The sequence below is a fragment of the Meleagris gallopavo genome, chromosome 1 (assembly GCF_905368555.1).
Source record: "Meleagris gallopavo chromosome 1, MGAL_WU_HG_1.1, whole genome shotgun sequence".
Classification (NCBI taxonomy): domain Eukaryota; kingdom Metazoa; phylum Chordata; class Aves; order Galliformes; family Phasianidae; genus Meleagris; species Meleagris gallopavo.
The window spans coordinates 128,391,093-128,412,493 of NC_139404.1; the positions used below are offsets into that span (position 1 = coordinate 128,391,093).

A 21,401-nucleotide genomic window follows, 5' to 3' on the forward strand; every position below is an offset into this window, starting at 1 on the left:
GCTTATTACTTAAAATATTATTTTTGTTTCAAGAGGATGGAGCAGTTGTCTCTCCTGACATAGGAGATATGTCTCCTGAAGGACCTCAGCCTCCCATGATTCTTTTGCAACAACTTTTAACAGCAGCTACACAACCATCACCTGTGAAAGCAATATTTGACAAACAAGAACTTGAGGTAGAGTCTTTGTTTTCTCTTAATAAATGATTTAGGAAATAACCCTTTCTTATTCACATTCCATTTAAAACTTGTTAAGCTATGGTTTTTAAAAAAGAAAAAGTGACAGCGAACCCTTTTGTTAAATAACCGTTAATTTCAGTCTTGCACACACATCCTGTACTGAATATGCTTGTTTTATTTGGATTGATTTATTTGTTCTCATTTAGGCTGCTGCTTTGGCAGTATGCCAGTATCTGGCAGTAGAGTCTACTCATCCTTCAACTCCGGTGTTTGAAGACTGTAGCTCTAGTGAGGCTACGACACCCGTGACTGTACAGCATATCCGACCCACAAAAGTGAAAAAACGCAAACAATCTCCAATTCCACCTCTCCCCATTGTAGTACAACTTATGGAAATGGGATTTCCTAGGAAGAACATTGAATTTGCACTAAAATCTCTGTCTGGAACCTCTGGAAGTGCTTCTGGGTTACCAGGTATTTTGTTCAGATGATATTATAAGGAGAATGAAATTTTGCAGATTAAAATGCTATGTAAAATGGATCAACTTGGATGCTATTCTAAGAATGCCAGAGAATGCCTCAGTAAGAATGTGCTTGTTTTATGTGTTAGGCGTGGAAGCTCTCGTTGGCTGGTTGTTAGATCACCCTGATGTTCAGATTACTGATCTCTCTGATGCTGACACTGTCTCTGATGAGTATTCAGATGAAGAAATAACAGAGGAGGTGGAAGAGGCTGAAGCTGCTTGTCCTGTGGTAAGTATCATTTTCATGAAAGCTAAGTCATGCTAACTGACTGCAAATTTTGTAATTCTTTTTTCTTTGTACTTGGTTAGAGTTCAGAAACTTTGTGCTTCTCCAGGCTTTCAAGACCATGTTGGCCATGTGCTTCTAGGAGATAGTTTAAATTAATTCAGGAATAATCTGTAAATATTTATGTAAGAGAAGCACAGACGGGAGAAGTGGAATTGCAGGTGTTTCTTTCACTATGGGTAGCTGTATGTATATTTGATAGTTCTGTTTTATGTAAATTGGTCTGTGCAATGGAGTAATATTAGTCAAGGACTCCTTTTGTTTATTTTTTTTTAACTTCCTTTCGCTGAAAAATAAAAAGTGAAACAAAGTGTGGCTAAAGAATTAATGAATGAAAGGCAAAAAGATACCAGTAAAATAATATGCTTTTTCCTCATGAGAGCATTTTACAGATATTGGCAATTAAATAGCTTTCATGAGGGAAAGATGGAGATGTCTTTTTCAGCCACTGTTCTCTTTTTTCCTGTGCAAACACACAGCCTAAGGAATGGAATATGAGCGTATGTATACAAGGCTAAGTAGATTACTCACAAATCCTCTCTGCAGTAGTTTTCTTTGGCAGACAGTTCTCACACAAGCAATGTATAGATTGTTTCGCACATTCTTAAAATCTGCAGCTGTATTCTTTGGCAAGTTGTTCTGGAAAGTAAGCTTTAAAGTAGAGCATGAATTCTAGCCCTGAGGAGAGTTGATTTGAAGATTTTTGCTGTTCTGGCATTATCACTTGGTTATTATATATTATATATATATATATTTGTTGGATTGTCTTCGTTTTCTGCTATTTATTTGAATTGATAGCATACAGATTTTGTGACTGATACATGTTTGTGTTGGATTTTTTTTTCAGTCCAGTGGTGCTGTTGTAACAGAGAGCCAGACATACAAGAAACGAGCTGATTTCTTGAGTAATGATGATTATGCTGTATATGTGAGAGAGAATATTCAGGTAAGCATGGAGATGAAAGCTATAGGGAAAACTTAATCCTTTTTTTAATCACTGCAGAGCTATGGCATTTTGTTGTTCTTTTTCTGTAGGTGGGGATGATGGTTAGGTGCTGCAGAACCTATGAGGAAGTTTGTGAAGGAGATGTAGGCAAAGTTATTAAACTGGATCGAGATGGATTGCATGACCTCAATGTACAGTGTGATTGGCAGCAAAAGGGTGGTACTTACTGGGTCAGATATATCCACGTTGAGCTTTTAGGTAAGTTCACTGTTAACTTTTTATAAAAAAACTGGCATGGTATACAAAGAAAGATTGGTTTTGGAGGGTGGAAAGAACACTTATCATGTATTTATTCTTGCTACTGCTAGGTTTCCCACCACAGAGTTCTGCCTCTCATATCAAGATAGGTGACAAGGTGCGAGTGAAAACCTCGGTTACTACCCCCAAATACAAATGGGGATCAGTTACTCACCGAAGTGTGGGAGTTGTCAAAGGTAATGTGTGTGCAAAATGGGTCATGGGTAATAAAACTGGAAACCACAGAGACTTTCTGCAGTGTTTAAGGACAGAATTTTTTAGACATGCACTATTGTGTGGGATGTTGCTTGATGAGACAATAGAATATATTTGATGTCAGTGATAAGTTCAGAGATGCATACTCTGTGAATGCCACTTTTTGAGCTCTTCTTGAGATCTTTAAGAATCTGCAGCTTCCTGCACATTCCTAATTTTCATTTATATTTTGTCTGGATGAACCACAAATGTAATTAGTCTCTAAAAAGTGTATCTGACTTGAAGACTTTGTATGAAAGTGCAGTACGCTAATGGTAGCCTGTAAGTGAAATAGGAATTACCCATAGGGCCTCAGTAATTTTTTAAGAGATTTTAGTCATTCTATTTGTGCTTAGTACTCTCTTCCTTTGGAATTCAGTTAAGAAATTTAAATACACTTTTTCTGTATTCTGTTTAAATATATATTCTATTTATATCATATATACTAAGTAACTATATATAGCTAAAGATTTTCTATATATTAAATGTATTTATATATAAAAATTAAAGATTTTTCTTGCCTCTTTTCTTTCTCTCTGCCCTTACCCAGGGTGTCTGATCAAGACAATATATAACTCCATTAAAACAAAAGATTCCTTATGAAAGTAACTTTTGTTTTTTTAATCTGTTGACTGTGGTGCTGGACACTTTCTGTTTGATTTCAGAGTGATTTGTAACACACAGTATTTTCTGTATGTTTCTGCAACAGCTTTTAGTGCCAATGGAAAAGATGTCATTGTAGACTTCCCTCAGCAATCTCACTGGACTGGCTTATTGTCAGAAATGGAACTGGTCCCCAGCATTCATCCTGGAGTCACGTGAGTGATGAATTAGTCTGTTACCTTGATTCCATTATCTTGACTGATGCACAGTTAACTTCTACAATAAAAACTGCTCAAAGTATATATACTTTTCGTTCTTTTGTGAAATCAGGTGTGATGGCTGTCAGATGTTTCCTATCAATGGGCCTAGATTCAAATGCAGAAACTGTGATGATTTTGACTTTTGTGAAACCTGTTTTAAAACCAGGAAACATAACACCCGGCATACTTTTGGCAGAATAAATGAACCGGGTAAGTTTCAGAATCCAAGTGTTTCATAGATATATTTAAAATACGATGAATATGTTTTAAAATAGCAGTTTTGAATTATAGCTTCTTATCATAATAAATGTGTTTGGACTCATCCTTTAGAAAACAGCATGTTTTTAACATATCATAGTGATGTTACAATTGCACATGCACTACACCAAAATGTCAACCATTAAGCATTCTTTGTATTGTTAAATAAGCTAAAAAAATATGGCTACATGGCAATAACTCTGTCAGAACTGATGAGAAAAATAGTATAGTCAGCCTTTTCAGTTTAAACATAGGTGAATGAATCCACAGGACAGCAGGTACAACCTGCCAAGGTAATGCTCACCATTTGGATTAGTTTAGAAAAGGAATGAAACTGATTCCTTACTAGAAATCTTGAACATGCATTGCATTTGTGTGATGGTTTGTTTAAAGGACAAGAAAGACATGCTATTAAGAAATCAGCTAATACGAATGTACAGATATTATAATGTGTATTTGTAATCCTATTCGTTGCGCTGTGTAAAGGGTGGAGGAGTTGCAATATTATTTTTGTCAGACTTACTAGAAGCTCTAAACATCAGTGAAAGGGACGCAAAAGTAAATTTTTGCAGGGAAGAAAAATATGGCTCACTGGCCTTCCTTATTCCTTAATAACCTTCAGAATTTTTTGAGTGATTAAGATAGCTATGTGTATTGTCCTATAAGGGATTTCTGTTGAGAGTTGGCTATATAGTTTTCATGTTCTCTGCTGGTGTACAGAATTCATACGTTGTGGGCCTGTTTTTTGAACTGTATGTATGCATGGCCATAAATTTTGATTTACATTTCAAAATGAAGGAATATTTTAGTAATCGCTCTTGGTAATTCCTAAAGATATTAATTTTCCGTAATTTTGTAATACTTTTTTTTTTTTTACTAATCATGCTTGGTTTACAAATCAATCATAAGAACAAAAAATATGACATCACAGATGACAGGCATGAATATGTGTATTCAAATGAAGTACTTGCATCTCGTTTTAAAAAGCAATCAATTTCAAGCTCAGCCAGCATTCTTACATTTTCTACCTTGAGACTATATATCTGAAATCTTTGATTTCTTCTATTTCCTTTCACATTGCTTATGGGTTTAATAAAACAAATTTTCTTTCATGTAACAATGCAGGTCAGTCTCCAGTGTTCTGTGGGCGTTCTGGAAAACAGCTGAAGAGACGGCATAGTAGCCAGAGGGGAATGTTACTGGATGATTGGTCAAGGATAGTGAAGAATCTCAATGTCTCTTCCTCTGTGAATCAGGCTTCACGTCTTATTGATGGCAGTGAGCAGTGCTGGCAGTCTTCTGGCTCACAAGGAAAGGTAACCTGAAGTTGTAAAGGGTTGATTTTGGCATGCCTTCTTTTCATGGGGATAACTATTTACCTCACTTTGCTACTGTGTTTGTTAATTCAAGTAAGAGACTAAGTAGAAAAAACAGACATCTGAGGTACAACTCTGTTTCTTCATAATAAATGTCTTTTTTTTAATCTATGCGTCATCATTATTTCATGGAAATTGTAAGGAAAACTTATGATAATTTATGATTTTTTTTTTTTGGAGCACAGGGTGATTATTTTATTCTGTGGTTGGCCATAGGCAATTTCAACAGCCTATTCACTATAGTAACTGATGACAATTCTTAGCAATTATTGTGTATGTTTTATTCAAGTGAGTTTGTTCTTATTGAGTAAAACTGTTTCTGACTATTTCTCACTTGTTCTCCTTTATTTATCCTGTTCTTATTGGCCCACAGCACTGCATGATGGCCAGTGTAGGCACTGGGATTTGCAGCTAGACTTCTCTCCAGTGTGCTCTCTTAGTGACTATGCTGAAAATATCCCCAAGTATCCTTCTTTCAGGTTGTGGGTGCTCACTAACCAGTCAGAGATTTACGCTGTGTTCCATTTTTTTGACGTTAAGAGCAGTGTCCTTTCTCAGTCTTCTCAGTAGTGTTGCTCTTGAATGAAATCAATTCTTGCTGCTGATGTTTCTTTTGTAGTAAGAGTTAGACTGGCCAGATTTCCACCCTTGTAGATGTTTTTTATACTACCCAAGAATGTTTTTCATTCTTTATTGAAAAACAGTATGTGTATTCTTATTAATCATAAAATGGTCCTAAGAATACTATCTGAAAATGAAATTATTTCTTTCCCTAGCACTGGATTCGCTTGGAGATTTTTCCAGATGTTCTTGTTCACAGACTAAAGATGGTAGTGGATCCTGCAGACAGCAGCTACATGCCCTCTTTAGTTGTAGTTTCAGGTATGTGAATGTTCTCTGAGAAGCTTGAAAAATACTTTCTTTAATGTCCAACAGCTTCTATTTATCTAGTTTCATTTAATATCCATTTATCTATTTAATATGTGTAGTGTCTGTTTCTGACACAAATTGTTTTACTGTGTCTTTCTTTCAATGCTTTTTTTCACTAGGAGGCAGTTCCTTAAATAACCTTATAGAGCTAAAGACAATCAACATAAATCCTACAGACACCACAGTGCCTCTTCTCAGTGATTGTACAGAAGTAAGTGAAGTTTCTGTAAGGAGAATTATTTTTGTTTGCAAACTGAAAAATATTTTGTTGCAACAGATGGATCAAAAGCACTATTGTGATTATTAAAGCGTGGTTTCTTGCTGTTCCTGCATCTTAGAAGCATTTCTGGCAGTTGTAAAGTTAATTATCCTGATGAGTTCTACTGTAAATCACAGTGCAACTCTACAATATATTTAGCAGTCAATATATTTTAGGCTTTTTTTCTGATGTAGTTCAGTATACCTTTGAGCCAAGGTGGCATTCCAGTAAAAGTAAATCTGGGGTTCATTTTAGTGGGTGATAAAGCTCATTTAACATAGTAATTCTGAATGTTTTCAGTAACAGCAAGAAGGAATATGTACTGAATTTTCAGGAGATTTAAAGTAAAATCATTCTTAAATTTATGAGGCCGAATGTTTATCTTAGAGTGTACAGTTCTGAAAAGCAAAATATTTGAAGTCACAGATTAATTTTGTTATGGTGACGAAGTCGAGCAAAAGTTCAAGATCTTTTCTGTCCATTGTGAACATGCAGAGAACCCAAAAGATGGTGATCTAGTTTTTTCTTCTTAGTATCACAGGTATATTGAGATTGCAATCAAGCAGTGCAGAAGCTCTGGAATCGATTGCAAAATACATGGCCTCAGCATACTGGGACGTATACGTGCAGAGGATGAGGATTTGGCAGCGGTCCCTTTCCTTGCTTCTGATAACGAGGAAGAGGATGATGATAAAGCTAATACTGGGAGGTAGGTAACTGCAGGTGGAAAAAAGTTGGCAAACAGACTTAGTTTCTATATATTCTATTCAGAAGATTAATCATGAGGAGTGCAACTTAATTAGGTTGAAATTGAAATACACTTGTCACAACTGTAGGTAGCTCATTTGTTGATAAATTCTTGAAAGTTATCACACTGGTAAGTTGGTAGCATTTTGTATAGTTCCTTTTGATTTCTGAAACTGAAAATTTCCTGTGTTAAATCTTAAAATGCAGTGAATATATCTATATCTATATATATATTTACCACTGCTCAGGAGAATAAAGATATTTTGTTTAGTTTTATGTTTTTATTTTTCACTGATACCACTCAATTGTGATGACTTCATTTGGATATTGAAACCATTCAGAAATGTAAAATAAATAGATGAAATAAAAATATGGTTGTGCTATAGTATATAGATTGCTAAACTGACTTTTTTTCCCTAAATATACTCAGTCTTGTTAGAAAAAAGGCAGCTGGGCTGGAATCAGCAGCTACAATAAGAACCAAAGTTTTTGTCTGGGGACTGAATGACAAAGATCAGCTGGGAGGACTGAAAGGTTCCAAGGTATGTTTGTGGTTTAAATATTTTTAGTATAAAACATAAGCAGCTAAAAATAAAATGTGCAAGCCTCACACAACTCAAATTTAATTGCAATTTAATCAGAATTTTAAAGTTTATTTTATGGCTTTTTGATGTTCAGACACGTGCTGGCTGGAAAACCTTGGGCAAATTTACATTTTGGTTGTTTCCCTGAAATGTAGTATGTTTTTTTTTTTTTTTTTTTTTTTAAGCAGCTACTTAACTACTTATTTTACATGATAGTGAACTAATTCTTTAAAAATCTGTATCACTCTGTATATTTTGTTCTTTTAAAGTTTTTTTGCATGTGTAAAATGTACATAGCAGTGAACTTTTCTATTACCTGTAAATGGAGCTAGTTCATTAATAAAACAAAAAAAGAATTCAAATTAATATCTTCTCATTAGTGTAACTTGATTACATTTTAGTGCAATTTGAGAGAAATTTCAGGCCAGTATGCAACTGCTTATACATCATTTTTGATACGATGGAAGATGGGAGGGATGCTAAAAGCATTAATTTATGCTGTAAATAATGTGGATTGTTGTCAATTGGTGTGCTTTTCAGGAGAAGAAAGGTAAAGCTACTGTATTCTTGTACTGTATATGTTGTGGAGTCTCCTTCTGTGGAGATATTCAAGTCTCGCCTGGACGCCTACCTGTGCGACCTGGTGCAGGGAACCTGCTTTGGCAGGGGGGTTTGTCTCGATTATCTCTAGAGGTCCCTTCCAACCCCTACAATTCTGTGATTCTGTGATTCTTAATCTTCTATTGATCTATAAAGTGAAGGCTTAAGTTCTGAAGTGCCCCAATCATCCTGACTTCCTTCGACTGAAGTGTTTGTCTCCCTGTAGAAAAGGGGAGAACTATAAGACAGTTAAATTGAAGATGTGAGGGAAGAAAAAAAAATGCATGTATAAATATGAATGAAATCTATGAAGATTAAGCTTCTTTAGGTGGAAAAATCTTGTTACTATGAACTTAAACACTTTATCTTTGAGGTCTTAGTAAGTATTAGTATTAAAAGTTACATAAATTGATTAATTAGGATAGTAATTTCAATGCTAGTTTACAAATGCCCTACAAACTTTTTTACTCATATACTGCAGTGAAATAGTCTGTTGTAAAAGTTTCAACTGCTTAAAAATAACTGAATGTTTGCCTCTCTTTTATAAAAGAGAATAAGCCAGGTTTTAATGTGTGTTGATTTAAAGTGCTTGTAAAGTGTGCTTTGATGTCTTTTTTAATACATATATAAAGTCTCCTTGATTAAAGACTATTTTGTAGTAATAAGGAAAATAGGTTGCGTGTGTTGTTTTTTTCCTTCTTGAATTGGTCTCCAATCCTGATTGCTAAAGCATTTTGCTATTGAAAAGTGTACTTGTGTTTCTGTATGCTGATTTAAAGTGTGTTGGTTAACACTGTCAGTTAGGTTCATTTTGCTGTTATGCTTTTCTTCAGACCTAAGTTGTTTTTTTCCTCAAGAAAATAACTATACTAAAAAGAAAATGATTGTTTTTTTTCCCATTCATTTTCTCTTGGAGTTTATATTTATCATGGTTTCTATATTATATGCTTTTTCTTGGTTCCTGTCTTTTGTGTGATCTGTATTAATGGGTATCTGCAAAGCATTCAAATAATATGAGGAGTTTTCATATATAATAAAAGTGATAACTGTCAGAGTTTTATCACTTCAGAATAGCTCTTTTCTATAATATATACAACTACAAAATATATTGGAATGATTTCTGTTTCCTGTATACTCTAGATAAAGGTTCCTTCATTTTCTGAAACCCTATCTGCCTTGAATGTTGTACAAGTAGCTGGAGGATCCAAAAGCCTTTTTGCAGGTAATACAAGTGTAAAGTATGTATCATTATTTAAGGGCAGAAATAAATTTACATTTGTGAAACATTGATGGTATTACAAACTATTTTTTTTTTTTTTTTCCCCCCTTCCTCTCCCCACACTTTTAGTGACTGTAGAGGGTAAGGTATATGCTTGTGGAGAAGCCACAAACGGAAGGTTGGGTTTAGGAATATCCAGTGGAACTGTGCCTATTCCCCGCCAGATAACAGCTCTCAGTAACTATGTTGTAAAGAAGGTGGCTGTTCACTCAGGTAATGTCTGTTGTTATTCCTACATATATAACTGGAACATTAAGCCTAAAAATAGAAATTGTTTTGTGGTTTCTTTAGAGCTGTAATGCTCCAGAATATTTGATTTTTTTTTTTAGTTACTTTTTTAGTGAGTACAGGTTGTTAAATTCTGTGTAAGATACTAAATTCTATGAATTTAGACCATACCTAGTTTCTTACCTGCTGGAAAACTTATAGTAGACTCCAAAGGAAGTATTTTCATTTTTAAATGTTAAATAGTGGGTTTGTTTGCTGATTTCCTTGCAGCATTGACAATAGCAAATTAAGTTGTTATTTCTATTTTTAATGTGCCAGGAAGCCTACAATCACGTTTTGTCTTAAATTAAAACACGTTGAAGCTTCTAAGAACATAACTAACTGTATCTACTTATGCAGCTACATCGTAAATACAAAGCAATGTCAGATCTTTTGAGATTTTTGCTAGACTTTCTCTTCCTGCTTGAACACATAAATTTGTGTTTATACTTTCAGGTGGCCGGCATGCTATGGCATTAACTGTAGATGGAAAGATATTTTCATGGGGTGAAGGAGATGATGGTAAACTTGGTCACTTCAGTCGAATGTAAGGACACCAGTTTTATCTGGCTTGTAGTAAGAGAAGATTTGTTTATAGCTGTGCTGTGACATGCAATACCACTACTGACAATGGCAGAATTTTTAACAGAAATAAAACGTCTGTGTTCTGAAAAGATTTTTTTTCTAGCAGTGTACATCAACAGTGCAGCATTGGTAGCAGTTTCAGTAGAATTCTTTATTAGTTTTTTTGAATGTTACTGATGGAATAATATACTTCTGGAGTTTGAGTTTTCTGTTACTGTTATGAGGTTTACTGAGTTACCTTGACATGTAAAACTGTACTGATTTTACATTCCTGAGCACTAACAGCACCTATTGCAACTCTGCAAGTTTTTTTGTAGCCCTGTTCTTTGACCAGAATTCACAAATTTGACATCTAGAAATAAATTCACTATTTCAGTCTTCCACGTGACAATAGTGAGGAAAAAATTAAATTTGTCAGTATTTTTCTTCATATGTGACATGGAATAAAGTTTTGGAAAAAAAAGAATAGATATAGCCCATGGTGAGCGAGGAATCTTTATCACTCTGGTATATTCCAAAAAGCTGCTCAGAATACATAGAAAATTACAGTGCTCAACTCAGTGTTTGTAGATGTGACAACAAATAAATATTCTAAATTGTGTCATTGTCGAACCTATGAAAAGGAAAGTCCAGTTTAGAGCAGTGTTATTATTTTATCGTTCAAATGTCTTGCATTTTTTGTAACATATTAAAAGAGAAACTTGGAATTCTTGCTGTAGGCATTTCATGGGAGAATTTCAGTGTTTCGCAGAAGCCATATAAATGTTCATAAAACATTAATAGTGACTCTTATGCTATCTTATACAACAGTATTAGAAAAAGTACACTGAAATACATTAAGATATGTTTAAATGGTATAAATTTAAAACTTGTGGTGGTAATAAGGAATTAATATTGGAATCACGAGTTGCATCTTATTTATCTGTAGGTTACTGCTGATTTTAAGTACAAAAATTTTTGAATCGTAGAATTTAACGTACTGTGCAGCTCTTCAAAAAATGATGATATATTGTTTATTTACTTTCTTTAGGAATTGTGATAAACCCAGATTGATAGAAGCACTGAAAACCAAACGTATCCGTGATATTGCTTGTGGCAGCTCCCACAGTGCTGCCATTACCTCTAGCGGTGAACTGTATACATGGGGTCTTGGAGAATATGGAAGGTTAGGACATGGAGATAATACTACACAGCTGAAGCCGAAGATGGTAAAATAAATGTTTCTCATCTCTGAAGAAACGTAAATGTGCTCATTTAGTAAATTGTAAAATAAAGGTAAAGCAAATCCAAAACCATAAGTGCAGTATGAAGATATTGTTTTGGAGTGATCTGATCAGGTTTTGGTACACTTACCTCTGATGTGCTAAGTATTTCAGGAGGGCCAAAAAGTGGAGTATCTCTTGCGTTTTCTTGGAATATTACTTAGAGCAACTAGTGCTGTTCTGAACATACGTGTCATGCATCTGTTCTGAGACATAGCTGTCACTGAGCAGTGTTGGATCTTGAGTAAGCAGGACTTGATAAACCTGGACATCAAGTGTAACAGCTTGAAAATATTTGTAAAGTTTTAAAAACATAATTAATGTATTTGAAATATCTGTTTCTCTCTTTTGCAGGTTAAAGTGCTCCTTGGCCACAGAGTAATTCAGGTTGCTTGTGGAAGCAGAGATGCTCAGACTCTTGCTTTGACAGATGAAGGTAGGAATATCTTTTTCCAGAATCTTTCTGGCACATGGGAATACTGTGATCATTGCTTGACCTACGGTTTGATGTTTGTTAGGTTTGGTGTTTTCTTGGGGTGATGGTGATTTTGGAAAACTGGGCCGAGGAGGAAGTGAAGGATGCAACATTCCTCAGAACATTGAAAGACTAAATGGCCAAGGCGTTTGTCAGATTGAGTGTGGTGCACAGTTCTCGTTGGCATTGACCAAGTCAGGAGTGGTATGGACATGGTATGTGAAATTTGCCAGAAAATATTAATAAAGCAATTGCTAAGTACGTGTTGTATTTACTGCTATTTGATTGCCCCATCTGTACTTCATCTGTGTGCTGACTTTGTCTTCTAAATAGGAAGCTCTTTGAGAAAAGCTGTGATCTGTTCAGTTGCTCACTGTGTCTGCATACTGAGTTACGTGTTGTACTCTGCTAGAATTCCCGAGTCTCACTGAACATTTTCTCTCTTGAGAGTAATGAAGTATGCAAAAGAATGCTAAATTAAGACTTTGGAGCAGAGTGGGGAAAAAGAGAACACGGGAATCATAGTCTGTAGTTAAAACAGAGATTGGTAGAGTCAGAAAGTAACAAGAATGAAGAGTTACAGGAATGAGCAAGTGCAGAACGGATAGAAAGGACTACCTTGAAAACACGCAGGACACTGCAGAGTTCATTGCTGGTGGGAAAGCCATGGAGTTGTCAACAGTGACTTTTTTTATTTTTCCTCTTTCTTTGTTTCTGCTTTTGTTTTGAGCACAAGACTCGCTTTTTAAGTTTATAAATCTTTCTGTAAAATTTGTCAATTTCTGTAATGCAAATCAATTTCAGATCTCTACAGCTCAAGGTATTACTTTGGGTATAAATTGACCTGTTTGGCACATGTAAAAACTAGGATGATGTAAAATCTTTTTTGTTGTTGTTACGTAATTTGTCAGCAACTTACGAATAATATAGAGAAATCCACAAAACTTATACTTTTAAAAGTTACTTCTCTTATTAAAAGGGAGAAAAGCTTTTAGAAGAGTTCTCATTCATTGTTGGCCACTAAAAACCATATTTGTCTCTCTCTTTTTCCCCTTTATTAAGTTGTTGTGGTGATGAAAGGAGTACGAGGAAGGGGAATTTGGCAGTCTTCAAGAACGTTTTGCAAAATTCTTGCATAATTTCATGACCTTACAGGATGGCAAGGAGATTTTTTTTGTTGTTGTTCTGTTCCACCTGTGCGTGTCTGCACCTTATGATGGCTGATGTACTGGGGTCATAGAATTGCAGTAATCCTTTGTTTATTCAATTTTGAATAGTGTGAGCATTATAATTGTCCTAAATTTTGCTTTTATTTTTGTGTCTGTTTTAGGGGTAAGGGAGATTACTTCAGGCTAGGCCATGGCACTGATGTACATGTACGAAAGCCACAAGTAGTGGAGGGTCTGAGGGGCAAAAAGATCGTGCATGTGGCAGTAGGTGCCCTCCACTGTCTAGCAGTTACTGACACTGGACAGGTATGTTACTTATCACCCTCCTTTTCCCTGTTTCCTCCATCCATAAAGAAACAAACTGTTGAAGAAGACTGTAATAGCATCAATGGTGATTAAATGGTGATTAAATCTATAATTAAAATACATTAGAACTCATGTTACTATTGGACTTTAAATGTCACCTTAGTAGCTTTTGTAAGATTTTCCTAGTTTGTGGATTATCTACATGATCCGTTTTCTGCTTCTCACTCCTAAAATGCAGTAGTAGTTATAATGTTTAGATGGCTTCTTCTGCTGTTAACCAGCATTGTAATTATTGTGGTGTTGATTCAGATATCTGGAGTAATTACTATGAAATTGATTCTTTCAATTTAGTTGTTCACTTTGAGCATTGTATAATTGAGCTGATGATTTATGAGTCTGCAGTGATTTATGAATCACCTAATAAAGGGTTACCTTGTTTTTTGTTTTTTTTAACATATGACAATACCTGCATTATTTAAAAATAAATAAATCGAAGTAATAGGTTCTATAAAGTATTCTGGATTATTAATACAAATTGCTCAGATTTTTCTGTAGAGTTGTAAGGAAAATAAATGAGGCATTCATTGAGGTGAATTAATGAACTGAAATGTCTTCTGGCAGGTTTATGCTTGGGGTGACAATGACCATGGGCAACAAGGGAATGGAACTACTACAGTCAATAGAAAGCCCACTCTTGTACAAGGCTTGGAAGGCCAGAAAATCACCCGGGTTGCTTGTGGATCTTCCCACAGTGTAGCATGGACAACAGTGGATGTAGCTACACCATCTGTTCACGAACCAGTACTTTTTCAGACAGCGAGGGACCCTTTAGGTGCTTCTTATCTTGGTTGGTAGACATCATCTTATGGTTTTTTTAATGTCAGAGTAGAGTTAGATGTGTGTGTGGTTTGGCAGTTGATAGAAGAGTACAAAAAGAACACTGTCTAAAGAAAACTAAAAGACAGCAAACAAGCAAAAGATCAGAAAGCATCCAATATGAGGAACGCCCCCATCCAAATAAAACAAAACCTCTTCCTGGAAATGGAGATTTATAAAGGGCTTGCTCAAAAGTAAAGTGCAACATACTTTATTGAACACTGCAAAGTCTTTATCTTTTAATATAGAGTAGAGCTTTGTGGACATGGTAGATGGATGCTACTGTAATACTGGCCTTGTTACATGTCATCTCTTGCTGTAGTTTTTACTACTGCTATCTTTTGTTTCTGAAGTAAGTGACTAAGAATTACTGAGAAAAGACAAAGAAGTTTTATATTAAACATAAAAGATCCAAACGTTTTGCTAATTGCTTTCTTTGAAAACTGTGTATTTTAAAGAGAGTAAGAACTATATATATAGAATATTTATTTAGTATTTTTAGGATACCTAATTAACATTAATGTTGTTTGAAAAGTTTCTGTTTAAGTACAATTTGTTTTAAATGCCAATCACTAAAATATTTATATCTGTTATCCCATTCTTCATGAATAAGTGAAAAGGTGGAACACTATTTTATGAAGGCATTTGCTGAAAAGCTTCAGTATTTGATTCCAGTATTTTGTAACTGTAGAAACTGCAGTTTAAAAATGTCCTTTAGGCTTAGATTTACAGCCACTTTATTGTGTATATGACAGAGCACTGGCACAGCATTCCCAGAGAGGCACCTCCTGAAAGCTGCCTGGGTGCTCTGTTCTGGGAGGCTTTGCTGGAGCAGGGTTTGAAGCAGATGGACCAAGAGGTGCTTTCCAGTGTCAACTATCTTATGATTCTGTGATCTGTAATGATCTACCAAGAAATTAGATTAAGTTCCGATTATGTAGTACACTTTCAGTAAAACAGAAACAATTGCTTTCTCTTTTTTCCCCCCCCCCCTTACTTCAGGTGTTCCTTCAGATGCAGATTCTTCTGCTGCCAGTAACAAGATTAGCGGCGCAAATAGTTTGAAGCCAAATCGCCCTTCCCTTGCTAAGATTCTCCTGTCGCTTGACGGGAACGTTGCCAAACAGCAGGCACTATCTCATATTCTGATGGCATTACAAATCATGTATGCCAGGTAGGCATTCAAATATTCCTTTCTTTTAAAGAGCAATATATGTCATACTGTGCCATGTTTCACTGTCTCTTGAGCCAGCTGTAAATGGTTTTACGAGTTTGGACTTCTCAGGATAGGGCCAAGCTTCACTTAATTTTTCTTTCAATGTTCATATTAGATTTCTTTAGAATAAGAAGCTTTCACTACCTGGGGAAAAATGTTTATTCAGGAATGCTCAAGTACGCTGTGTAATAGGGGTATAAATATGTCACGATAGGTGTAGTGGAAGAAGCAGCAGAGAACAGGGTTGAAAGAATAATAAAACTTTACCATTCCTTGTTGATAGAGAACAGAGTATTGCTGTTAAAATTTACCTAGAGGAGAGCTCATGTAAAATAGTATGACCTTAAGACACAATATTTAAGCATTTAACTTTGAGAATGGAGCTAAACTCTACCTGTGGAAACCTTTGCTTATTTTATTAAGCCAAGCTGATGCCATTTTTTTTTTTTTTCTCGTTTAACAAAGGAGTATAGTTAAGCTTATATGAATCTGTCCTAAATGATTTCAGGGACGCAGTTGTTGGAGCACTGATGCCTGCAAGTATGATTGCACCAGTAGAATGTCCCTCTTCATCACCAGCCCCCCCATCAGATGCTACTTCTACAGGAACTCCTTCAAGTGGAGATGAATGCATGCTTGTAGGAGATATAGAAGAGAGGCTGAGCCCAAACCCGTGGCAGGACAGGAGAGGGGAGGTAGTGTCTAATGAATTTTTTTCAACATTGTTTAAGAGTAAAACTGAAAAATACTGTATAGTATTTAGTTTGGTGGTAAAGCAGCAGAGATTAAACAGTTGTTTTCATGCTCTAATTTATGGAGTGGATGCTTTATGTATGTCAGATTTGGAAAAACAAATTTTTGGTGGAATCAACTTTGAACTTTCAGCATGCAGTATGTCATTAAAATGCAATTATGATTTATAGCAGCATTTTAAAGTTGGTTTAAAAATGTTTATTATTTGGTCAGATAGCAAAGTAATTTTGCAAGACTGATTAAAAATCTGGATTAAAAGACTATTCAACAATTTTTAATGAAATATCATTGTAAACTTATGTTAACTAATGTAGACAGAAGAGCGTAAATGGGTTTCCACTCTCTTGATTCTGAACTGCTAGTAGAACCATAAAGAAAGACTTGCTGCTGAAGATCTTTTCCTTCACAGACTACTAATTTGACATGTATTTATGGGGTTGTCTTCTGCATTGCAGACTCCACTGTAGACACTGATGGTTTACTGTGTATGTTTTGTAGTATATGGATGTCATTGCTGACTTATCACGTTAGGAACATAAAATAGGACTAGAAAAACAGGGAATGAATCTGTTGTATTTGAATTTGACTGTTTTTGAATTGCTGCTGTCTTTGAACACAAACCCTTCTGAAAAATAAATACACTCCTAAAGGATTTGTTGCACTCATTGCAGCCTTTGTTACTTTTGTTCGCTTTGGCTAGGTTGTTTCTTCAGAAGATGCTGTGACACCATCTGCCGTAACTCCCTCAGCTGCTGCTGCCTCTTCCCGTCCTTTCATTCCAGTCACAGATGATCCTGGAGCTGCCAGCATCATTGCAGAAACCATGACAAAAACCAAAGAAGTAATGTTGTCAATGACTTCCTTAAAACTTAAGTCCTTATAATGCATTTACTGAACAGTTCTTCTGTTTTAGATCATTTGAAGTTAGTCTATAAATGATTGCATTTTTAAAGTATATTCAGAGACTGGGTGATTACTGCTACTTATTTTTTTTCTTCCTTTTTTCCGAAGCTGAAGGAATTCAATTTAGGAAAGGTTTTTGGTTGAGAAACTGGTTTAACAGTAGGTAAATTCTGAGGCCACGTAGTCCCAGAATTGCGAATTGTCTTAAACTACTTTCAAACTTCTTCAGACAAGTTACTACACTTGTATTCATTGAGATTCCTCTTTCATCTTCCCTGTCTAAATCTTTCTGGAATTTGTTTTGTAGGATGTAGAAAGCCAAAGTAAAGTGTCTGGCCCAGAACCTCAGTATTTGGATGAATTTACTAGTCTATTAGTCCCAGATGACACGCGAGTCATGGTTGACCTGCTAAAGCTTGCTGTGTCCAACCGAGCAGGTGAAAAGGGAAGAGATGTTCTCTCAGCTGTTCTGTCTGGTATGGGCACAGCTTACCCACAGGTCAGATTTTGTTATCTTGCATTTTTAACTATGTCCTTTATATTTTTAGCTTACTGGAATATTTTCATCTATTTGAGGTATAGTTTGATATACTGGGAAGATTAGTAAGCATGAAAATTAGAGTTGAACTTAATGCATCTGAACCTTAATGACTGTAATGGAAATGCTTCATAAATATATTTATTTGAAACAAGTGTAATCATGTTGGATATTTATGCCATAATATGCATATATAATTTCATATATAAATCATATATGATTTATCATTCTGGCAAAGCATGAAGCTGAATCAACCAAGTTAAGAAGTTGAGAAATATTTGTAAAATGTTCATGGGTGTGAGTTTTTCTTGGATAACTAGCAAACTGTGAATGAATGTTGTAATACTGGCTACCAAAAGCTGTACAACAGAATATGACAGTCATAACTGTTGCACATAATGTCGTCTTATGGGAATGAACTGAATGTTGTTTAATGTTTCTTTAATATTTTTTTAATGAGTAATGATGCATTTGCTTTAAAATGCTGATATGACATTTCATTTATGGCTCTGCACTGCTTAGAGTCTGCTTTGAAACATGTTTTGGAAGTGCAAAGCTCTCATTTGTATTTCTTTTTTCACTAATCAAAAAGATAAATAATGACTTTGCTAAGTATTCTGAGGTTTTTTAATTAGTGATATAAATGACAAGACAGCTGTACTTTAAAAAATGAAGTCTTAGGGTGTATCTGTTCTATTAAATCAGGATTGTGCGAGGCCACTCTAACACATGCTATAAGAGTAACAAAGTGGTATTTCAGAAACTATTAAACACCTTTTTTTCAAATCTTTAAATTCCTTGTAATGATCATATATATATATCAATGACCGTATGTATCAATGATCGTATGTATATCAATGATATTCTATTCTGGAGTTGAGATGTAGTCGTATTCCTCCTACTCCAATTAAATACATGCATTTACATATCATTTTTTTGAATTGTTCAAGCATTAACAAGTAAATTAAAAATTTCTTCTTCCTACTCAGAATTTTTGCTTGAAACTGCTCTTCAGAAATTAGTATAATTGAGGTTTTCTCTCTAAACAACACATTTTAATGTTGCATATTGGTTATATACTTACCTCTTTCACTAATCTATTGGTTTATGCTTTATAATTCAGTTTTTCTGCAATGGAAATCATTAGTTGCTTTGGCATTTACTTAATTTTTTTCATATTCTGAATGAATGTGGTAGTTTATGAATCAGAATACATGTTTTTTTTTTTTTTTCTTTTAAGTGAGAAAGAATGATAGTTGGCTTAGAGTTCTTGGACTAACCATGCACTGTTTTCATAAGCTTGATTCTTAGGTGTGTGTCTGTTTTTCTTGAATTAGGTTGCTGATATGTTGTTGGAGCTGTGTGTTACTGAGTTAGAAGATGTGGCAACTGACTCACAGAGTGGCCGCCTCTCTTCGCAGCCAGTTGTGGTAGAAAGCAGCCATCCATATACTGATGATACATCATCTAGTGGCACAGTTAAAATACCAGGTATAGGATTCCTAGAGTTATATTGCTAAAACTCAGGTACTTGCAAGCCTGCATATGTAAATCCTTTTTTCTCAGCTTACAAAAATAAGTATTGAACTTCTAAGGTCATATTATGTGTTCTATTGCTGTAATAAAACGTTTCTTAAAACACTTGTATACTGCACGAACATCTCAGTCATGTGAAATACACATTTACCCAAGTTTGGGTCCTGTGACTGAATTCTGTACACTGCTTCTCTGCAGCTGTGTATTACTGCTGTTTTCTGTTCATTTATGAAGCTGAGAATGACTGCAGTCATTTTCAGGGTCAGTAACTGAATGCTCATCATGTAGCCTCGATCATTAGAAAATACTTTTCTCCTTCTGTGCTGTATTTTCATCTAGTTCTTTCTCCAGTACTGATACTTAAACTCTCTGTTGCCTTTACCTTTTGATATTTGTCTTAACTGTAAATAGACATTTTTTGCTGTGGCAACTTCAATTGGGAATGTTCTGAACGTAGTCTGCTGTATGCTAGCCCCGATTCATGTGAGCTACCTGTAATGTAGGTCTTTCAAGCAGAAGTTAGAAACAGTGTCATTAAACCAAAGCAAGTTCACATTTCTATTTTTATTAATGAGCACTATGGCTTCCAAACAATTGCATTTGATTTCATGTGGATTTCGAAAGAACTGCGTTTGCTTGTGGGATTGATTGCTCTGTAGAAGTGTGTAAATTCTTTGTTGCTGTTTAGGTGCTGAGGGACTGAGAGTAGAATTTGATCGCCAGTGTTCTACAGAGCGGCGTCATGATCCACTCACCATCATGGATGGTGTCAACAGAATTGTTTCCGTCCGATCAGGTGCTTTTCAAAAGTGTCTTGTGTGATTTACTGTTAAACATTGAATGAAATGTGCCACTGTGACATAGTCCTTGTGAGCGATGTGCCATTAAAAAGCAGGAAAACGTATAAGCTGATGTCCCATTTTAAATCAAAAAGGAAGGATGATCTTGTGCAGATATACAAGAGTGAACTTGAATCTTTGAATATATAGACTCTCAGACATATATGTTGTTATATTTTTTCTAAGAGCAGCTAGAATGTAAAAAAAAAAAGTTTCTAGCGCTCACAGCCCATATATGATTTTCTGCATAATCAAAGTATATTTGAACAAATTGGAAAACAATTGGAAGAGAATACTTTTTTTTGCTACCCTTTGAGTTTTTCAAGTAATAGTTGCAGAAATTTGAGCTTTTTTTTTTTTTTTTTTTTTTTTTTTTTTACAGTCAAGACAAATGATCTTCTTCTGTTGAATGCCCAGAATAGAATCTAGGCTCTGTCTTTCTGTTTTCTGCTCTGGTCTATGTACCTGACTCGATGTGAAATCTCCACATCTTTTATTCCGTTGTCTATGATTTCATTTTTAAACACTGTTGCCTTTGTGTAGATGATAGAGGAGTATTTGAAATCTCATCAAATCTTACCTTAACCCTTTCCATCTGTGACATCATGTGCAAGAATCTAAGTAGTACTACCTATACTTAACGTTTTTCAGCACGTAATGTGACACCCTATAATGTGAGCTTTTACTATGAATGACTTTTTCCCCAACCTGTTTCAGATGCACTTCTTCATGTGCTTTATTATTGAGCTGTTTTTGATTGGAAAAAGACCTAAAGCTTAATGCTTTAATATATTTTTGTAATATGAAAAGATAATTTGAAGATAGGACAGTGCGGTTGTAGTAAGAGCTCATAATTGTCTTCTGAAAGTGGTATGAAAAGCACTGAAGACATACAATAGAAGTGATAATTGAACTGTTTAAGACTTCTATTTTGGTTATGTAACATCATTATAGGTATGTACATGTGCTTCACATACACTTTTGTTTTGGAATATGTTTATGTGATGTTTGTAATATTAAAATAACCATAGAGAGAAGTTGTTATTGCTGGGTAGATTGGATCGGCGTGATCAGCGTACGTGAACATGTTCATATTACTTACTGTAACAGGTCGTGAGTGGTCAGATTGGTCTAGTGAGTTGCGAATTCCAGGGGATGAACTAAAGTGGAAGTTCATCAGTGATGGCTCTGTAAATGGATGGGGATGGCGATTCACTGTTTATCCTATCATGCCAGCTGCAGGTAAAGTAATATGTCTCATTTATAAAAGAGTGAGAGTATATTTACCAATGT

At 35.1% G+C, this 21,401-nt stretch overlaps 1 protein-coding gene across 4 annotated transcripts in view; it reads left to right on the forward strand.

Annotated features, from left to right (window-relative positions):
- The window catches only part of HERC2 (HECT and RLD domain containing E3 ubiquitin protein ligase 2), a 104,569-nt gene that overhangs the window by 55,952 nt on the left and 27,216 nt on the right, over positions 1 to 21,401 (forward strand). For 3 of the 4 annotated variants that reach the window (XM_085213479.1, XM_085213490.1, XM_085213484.1), the window contains exons 45-72: positions 34 to 176; positions 386 to 653; positions 790 to 932; positions 1,837 to 1,935; positions 2,025 to 2,193; positions 2,304 to 2,429; positions 3,197 to 3,305; positions 3,421 to 3,560; positions 4,734 to 4,924; positions 5,761 to 5,866; positions 6,034 to 6,125; positions 6,707 to 6,882; positions 7,351 to 7,462; positions 9,245 to 9,326; positions 9,453 to 9,596; positions 10,107 to 10,197; positions 11,266 to 11,443; positions 11,852 to 11,933; positions 12,016 to 12,187; positions 13,303 to 13,447; positions 14,069 to 14,294; positions 15,326 to 15,497; positions 16,048 to 16,234; positions 16,993 to 17,133; positions 17,503 to 17,694; positions 19,071 to 19,224; positions 19,958 to 20,065; positions 21,219 to 21,350. In XM_085213479.1, the coding sequence (XP_085069605.1) occupies positions 34 to 176; positions 386 to 653; positions 790 to 932; positions 1,837 to 1,935; positions 2,025 to 2,193; positions 2,304 to 2,429; positions 3,197 to 3,305; positions 3,421 to 3,560; positions 4,734 to 4,924; positions 5,761 to 5,866; positions 6,034 to 6,125; positions 6,707 to 6,882; positions 7,351 to 7,462; positions 9,245 to 9,326; positions 9,453 to 9,596; positions 10,107 to 10,197; positions 11,266 to 11,443; positions 11,852 to 11,933; positions 12,016 to 12,187; positions 13,303 to 13,447; positions 14,069 to 14,294; positions 15,326 to 15,497; positions 16,048 to 16,234; positions 16,993 to 17,133; positions 17,503 to 17,694; positions 19,071 to 19,224; positions 19,958 to 20,065; positions 21,219 to 21,350 (4,080 nt within the window). The remainder of the gene's footprint in view (positions 1 to 33; positions 177 to 385; positions 654 to 789; positions 933 to 1,836; positions 1,936 to 2,024; positions 2,194 to 2,303; positions 2,430 to 3,196; positions 3,306 to 3,420; positions 3,561 to 4,733; positions 4,925 to 5,760; positions 5,867 to 6,033; positions 6,126 to 6,706; positions 6,883 to 7,350; positions 7,463 to 9,244; positions 9,327 to 9,452; positions 9,597 to 10,106; positions 10,198 to 11,265; positions 11,444 to 11,851; positions 11,934 to 12,015; positions 12,188 to 13,302; positions 13,448 to 14,068; positions 14,295 to 15,325; positions 15,498 to 16,047; positions 16,235 to 16,992; positions 17,134 to 17,502; positions 17,695 to 19,070; positions 19,225 to 19,957; positions 20,066 to 21,218; positions 21,351 to 21,401) is intronic. The other variant, XM_085213499.1, reaches the window with a different exon arrangement.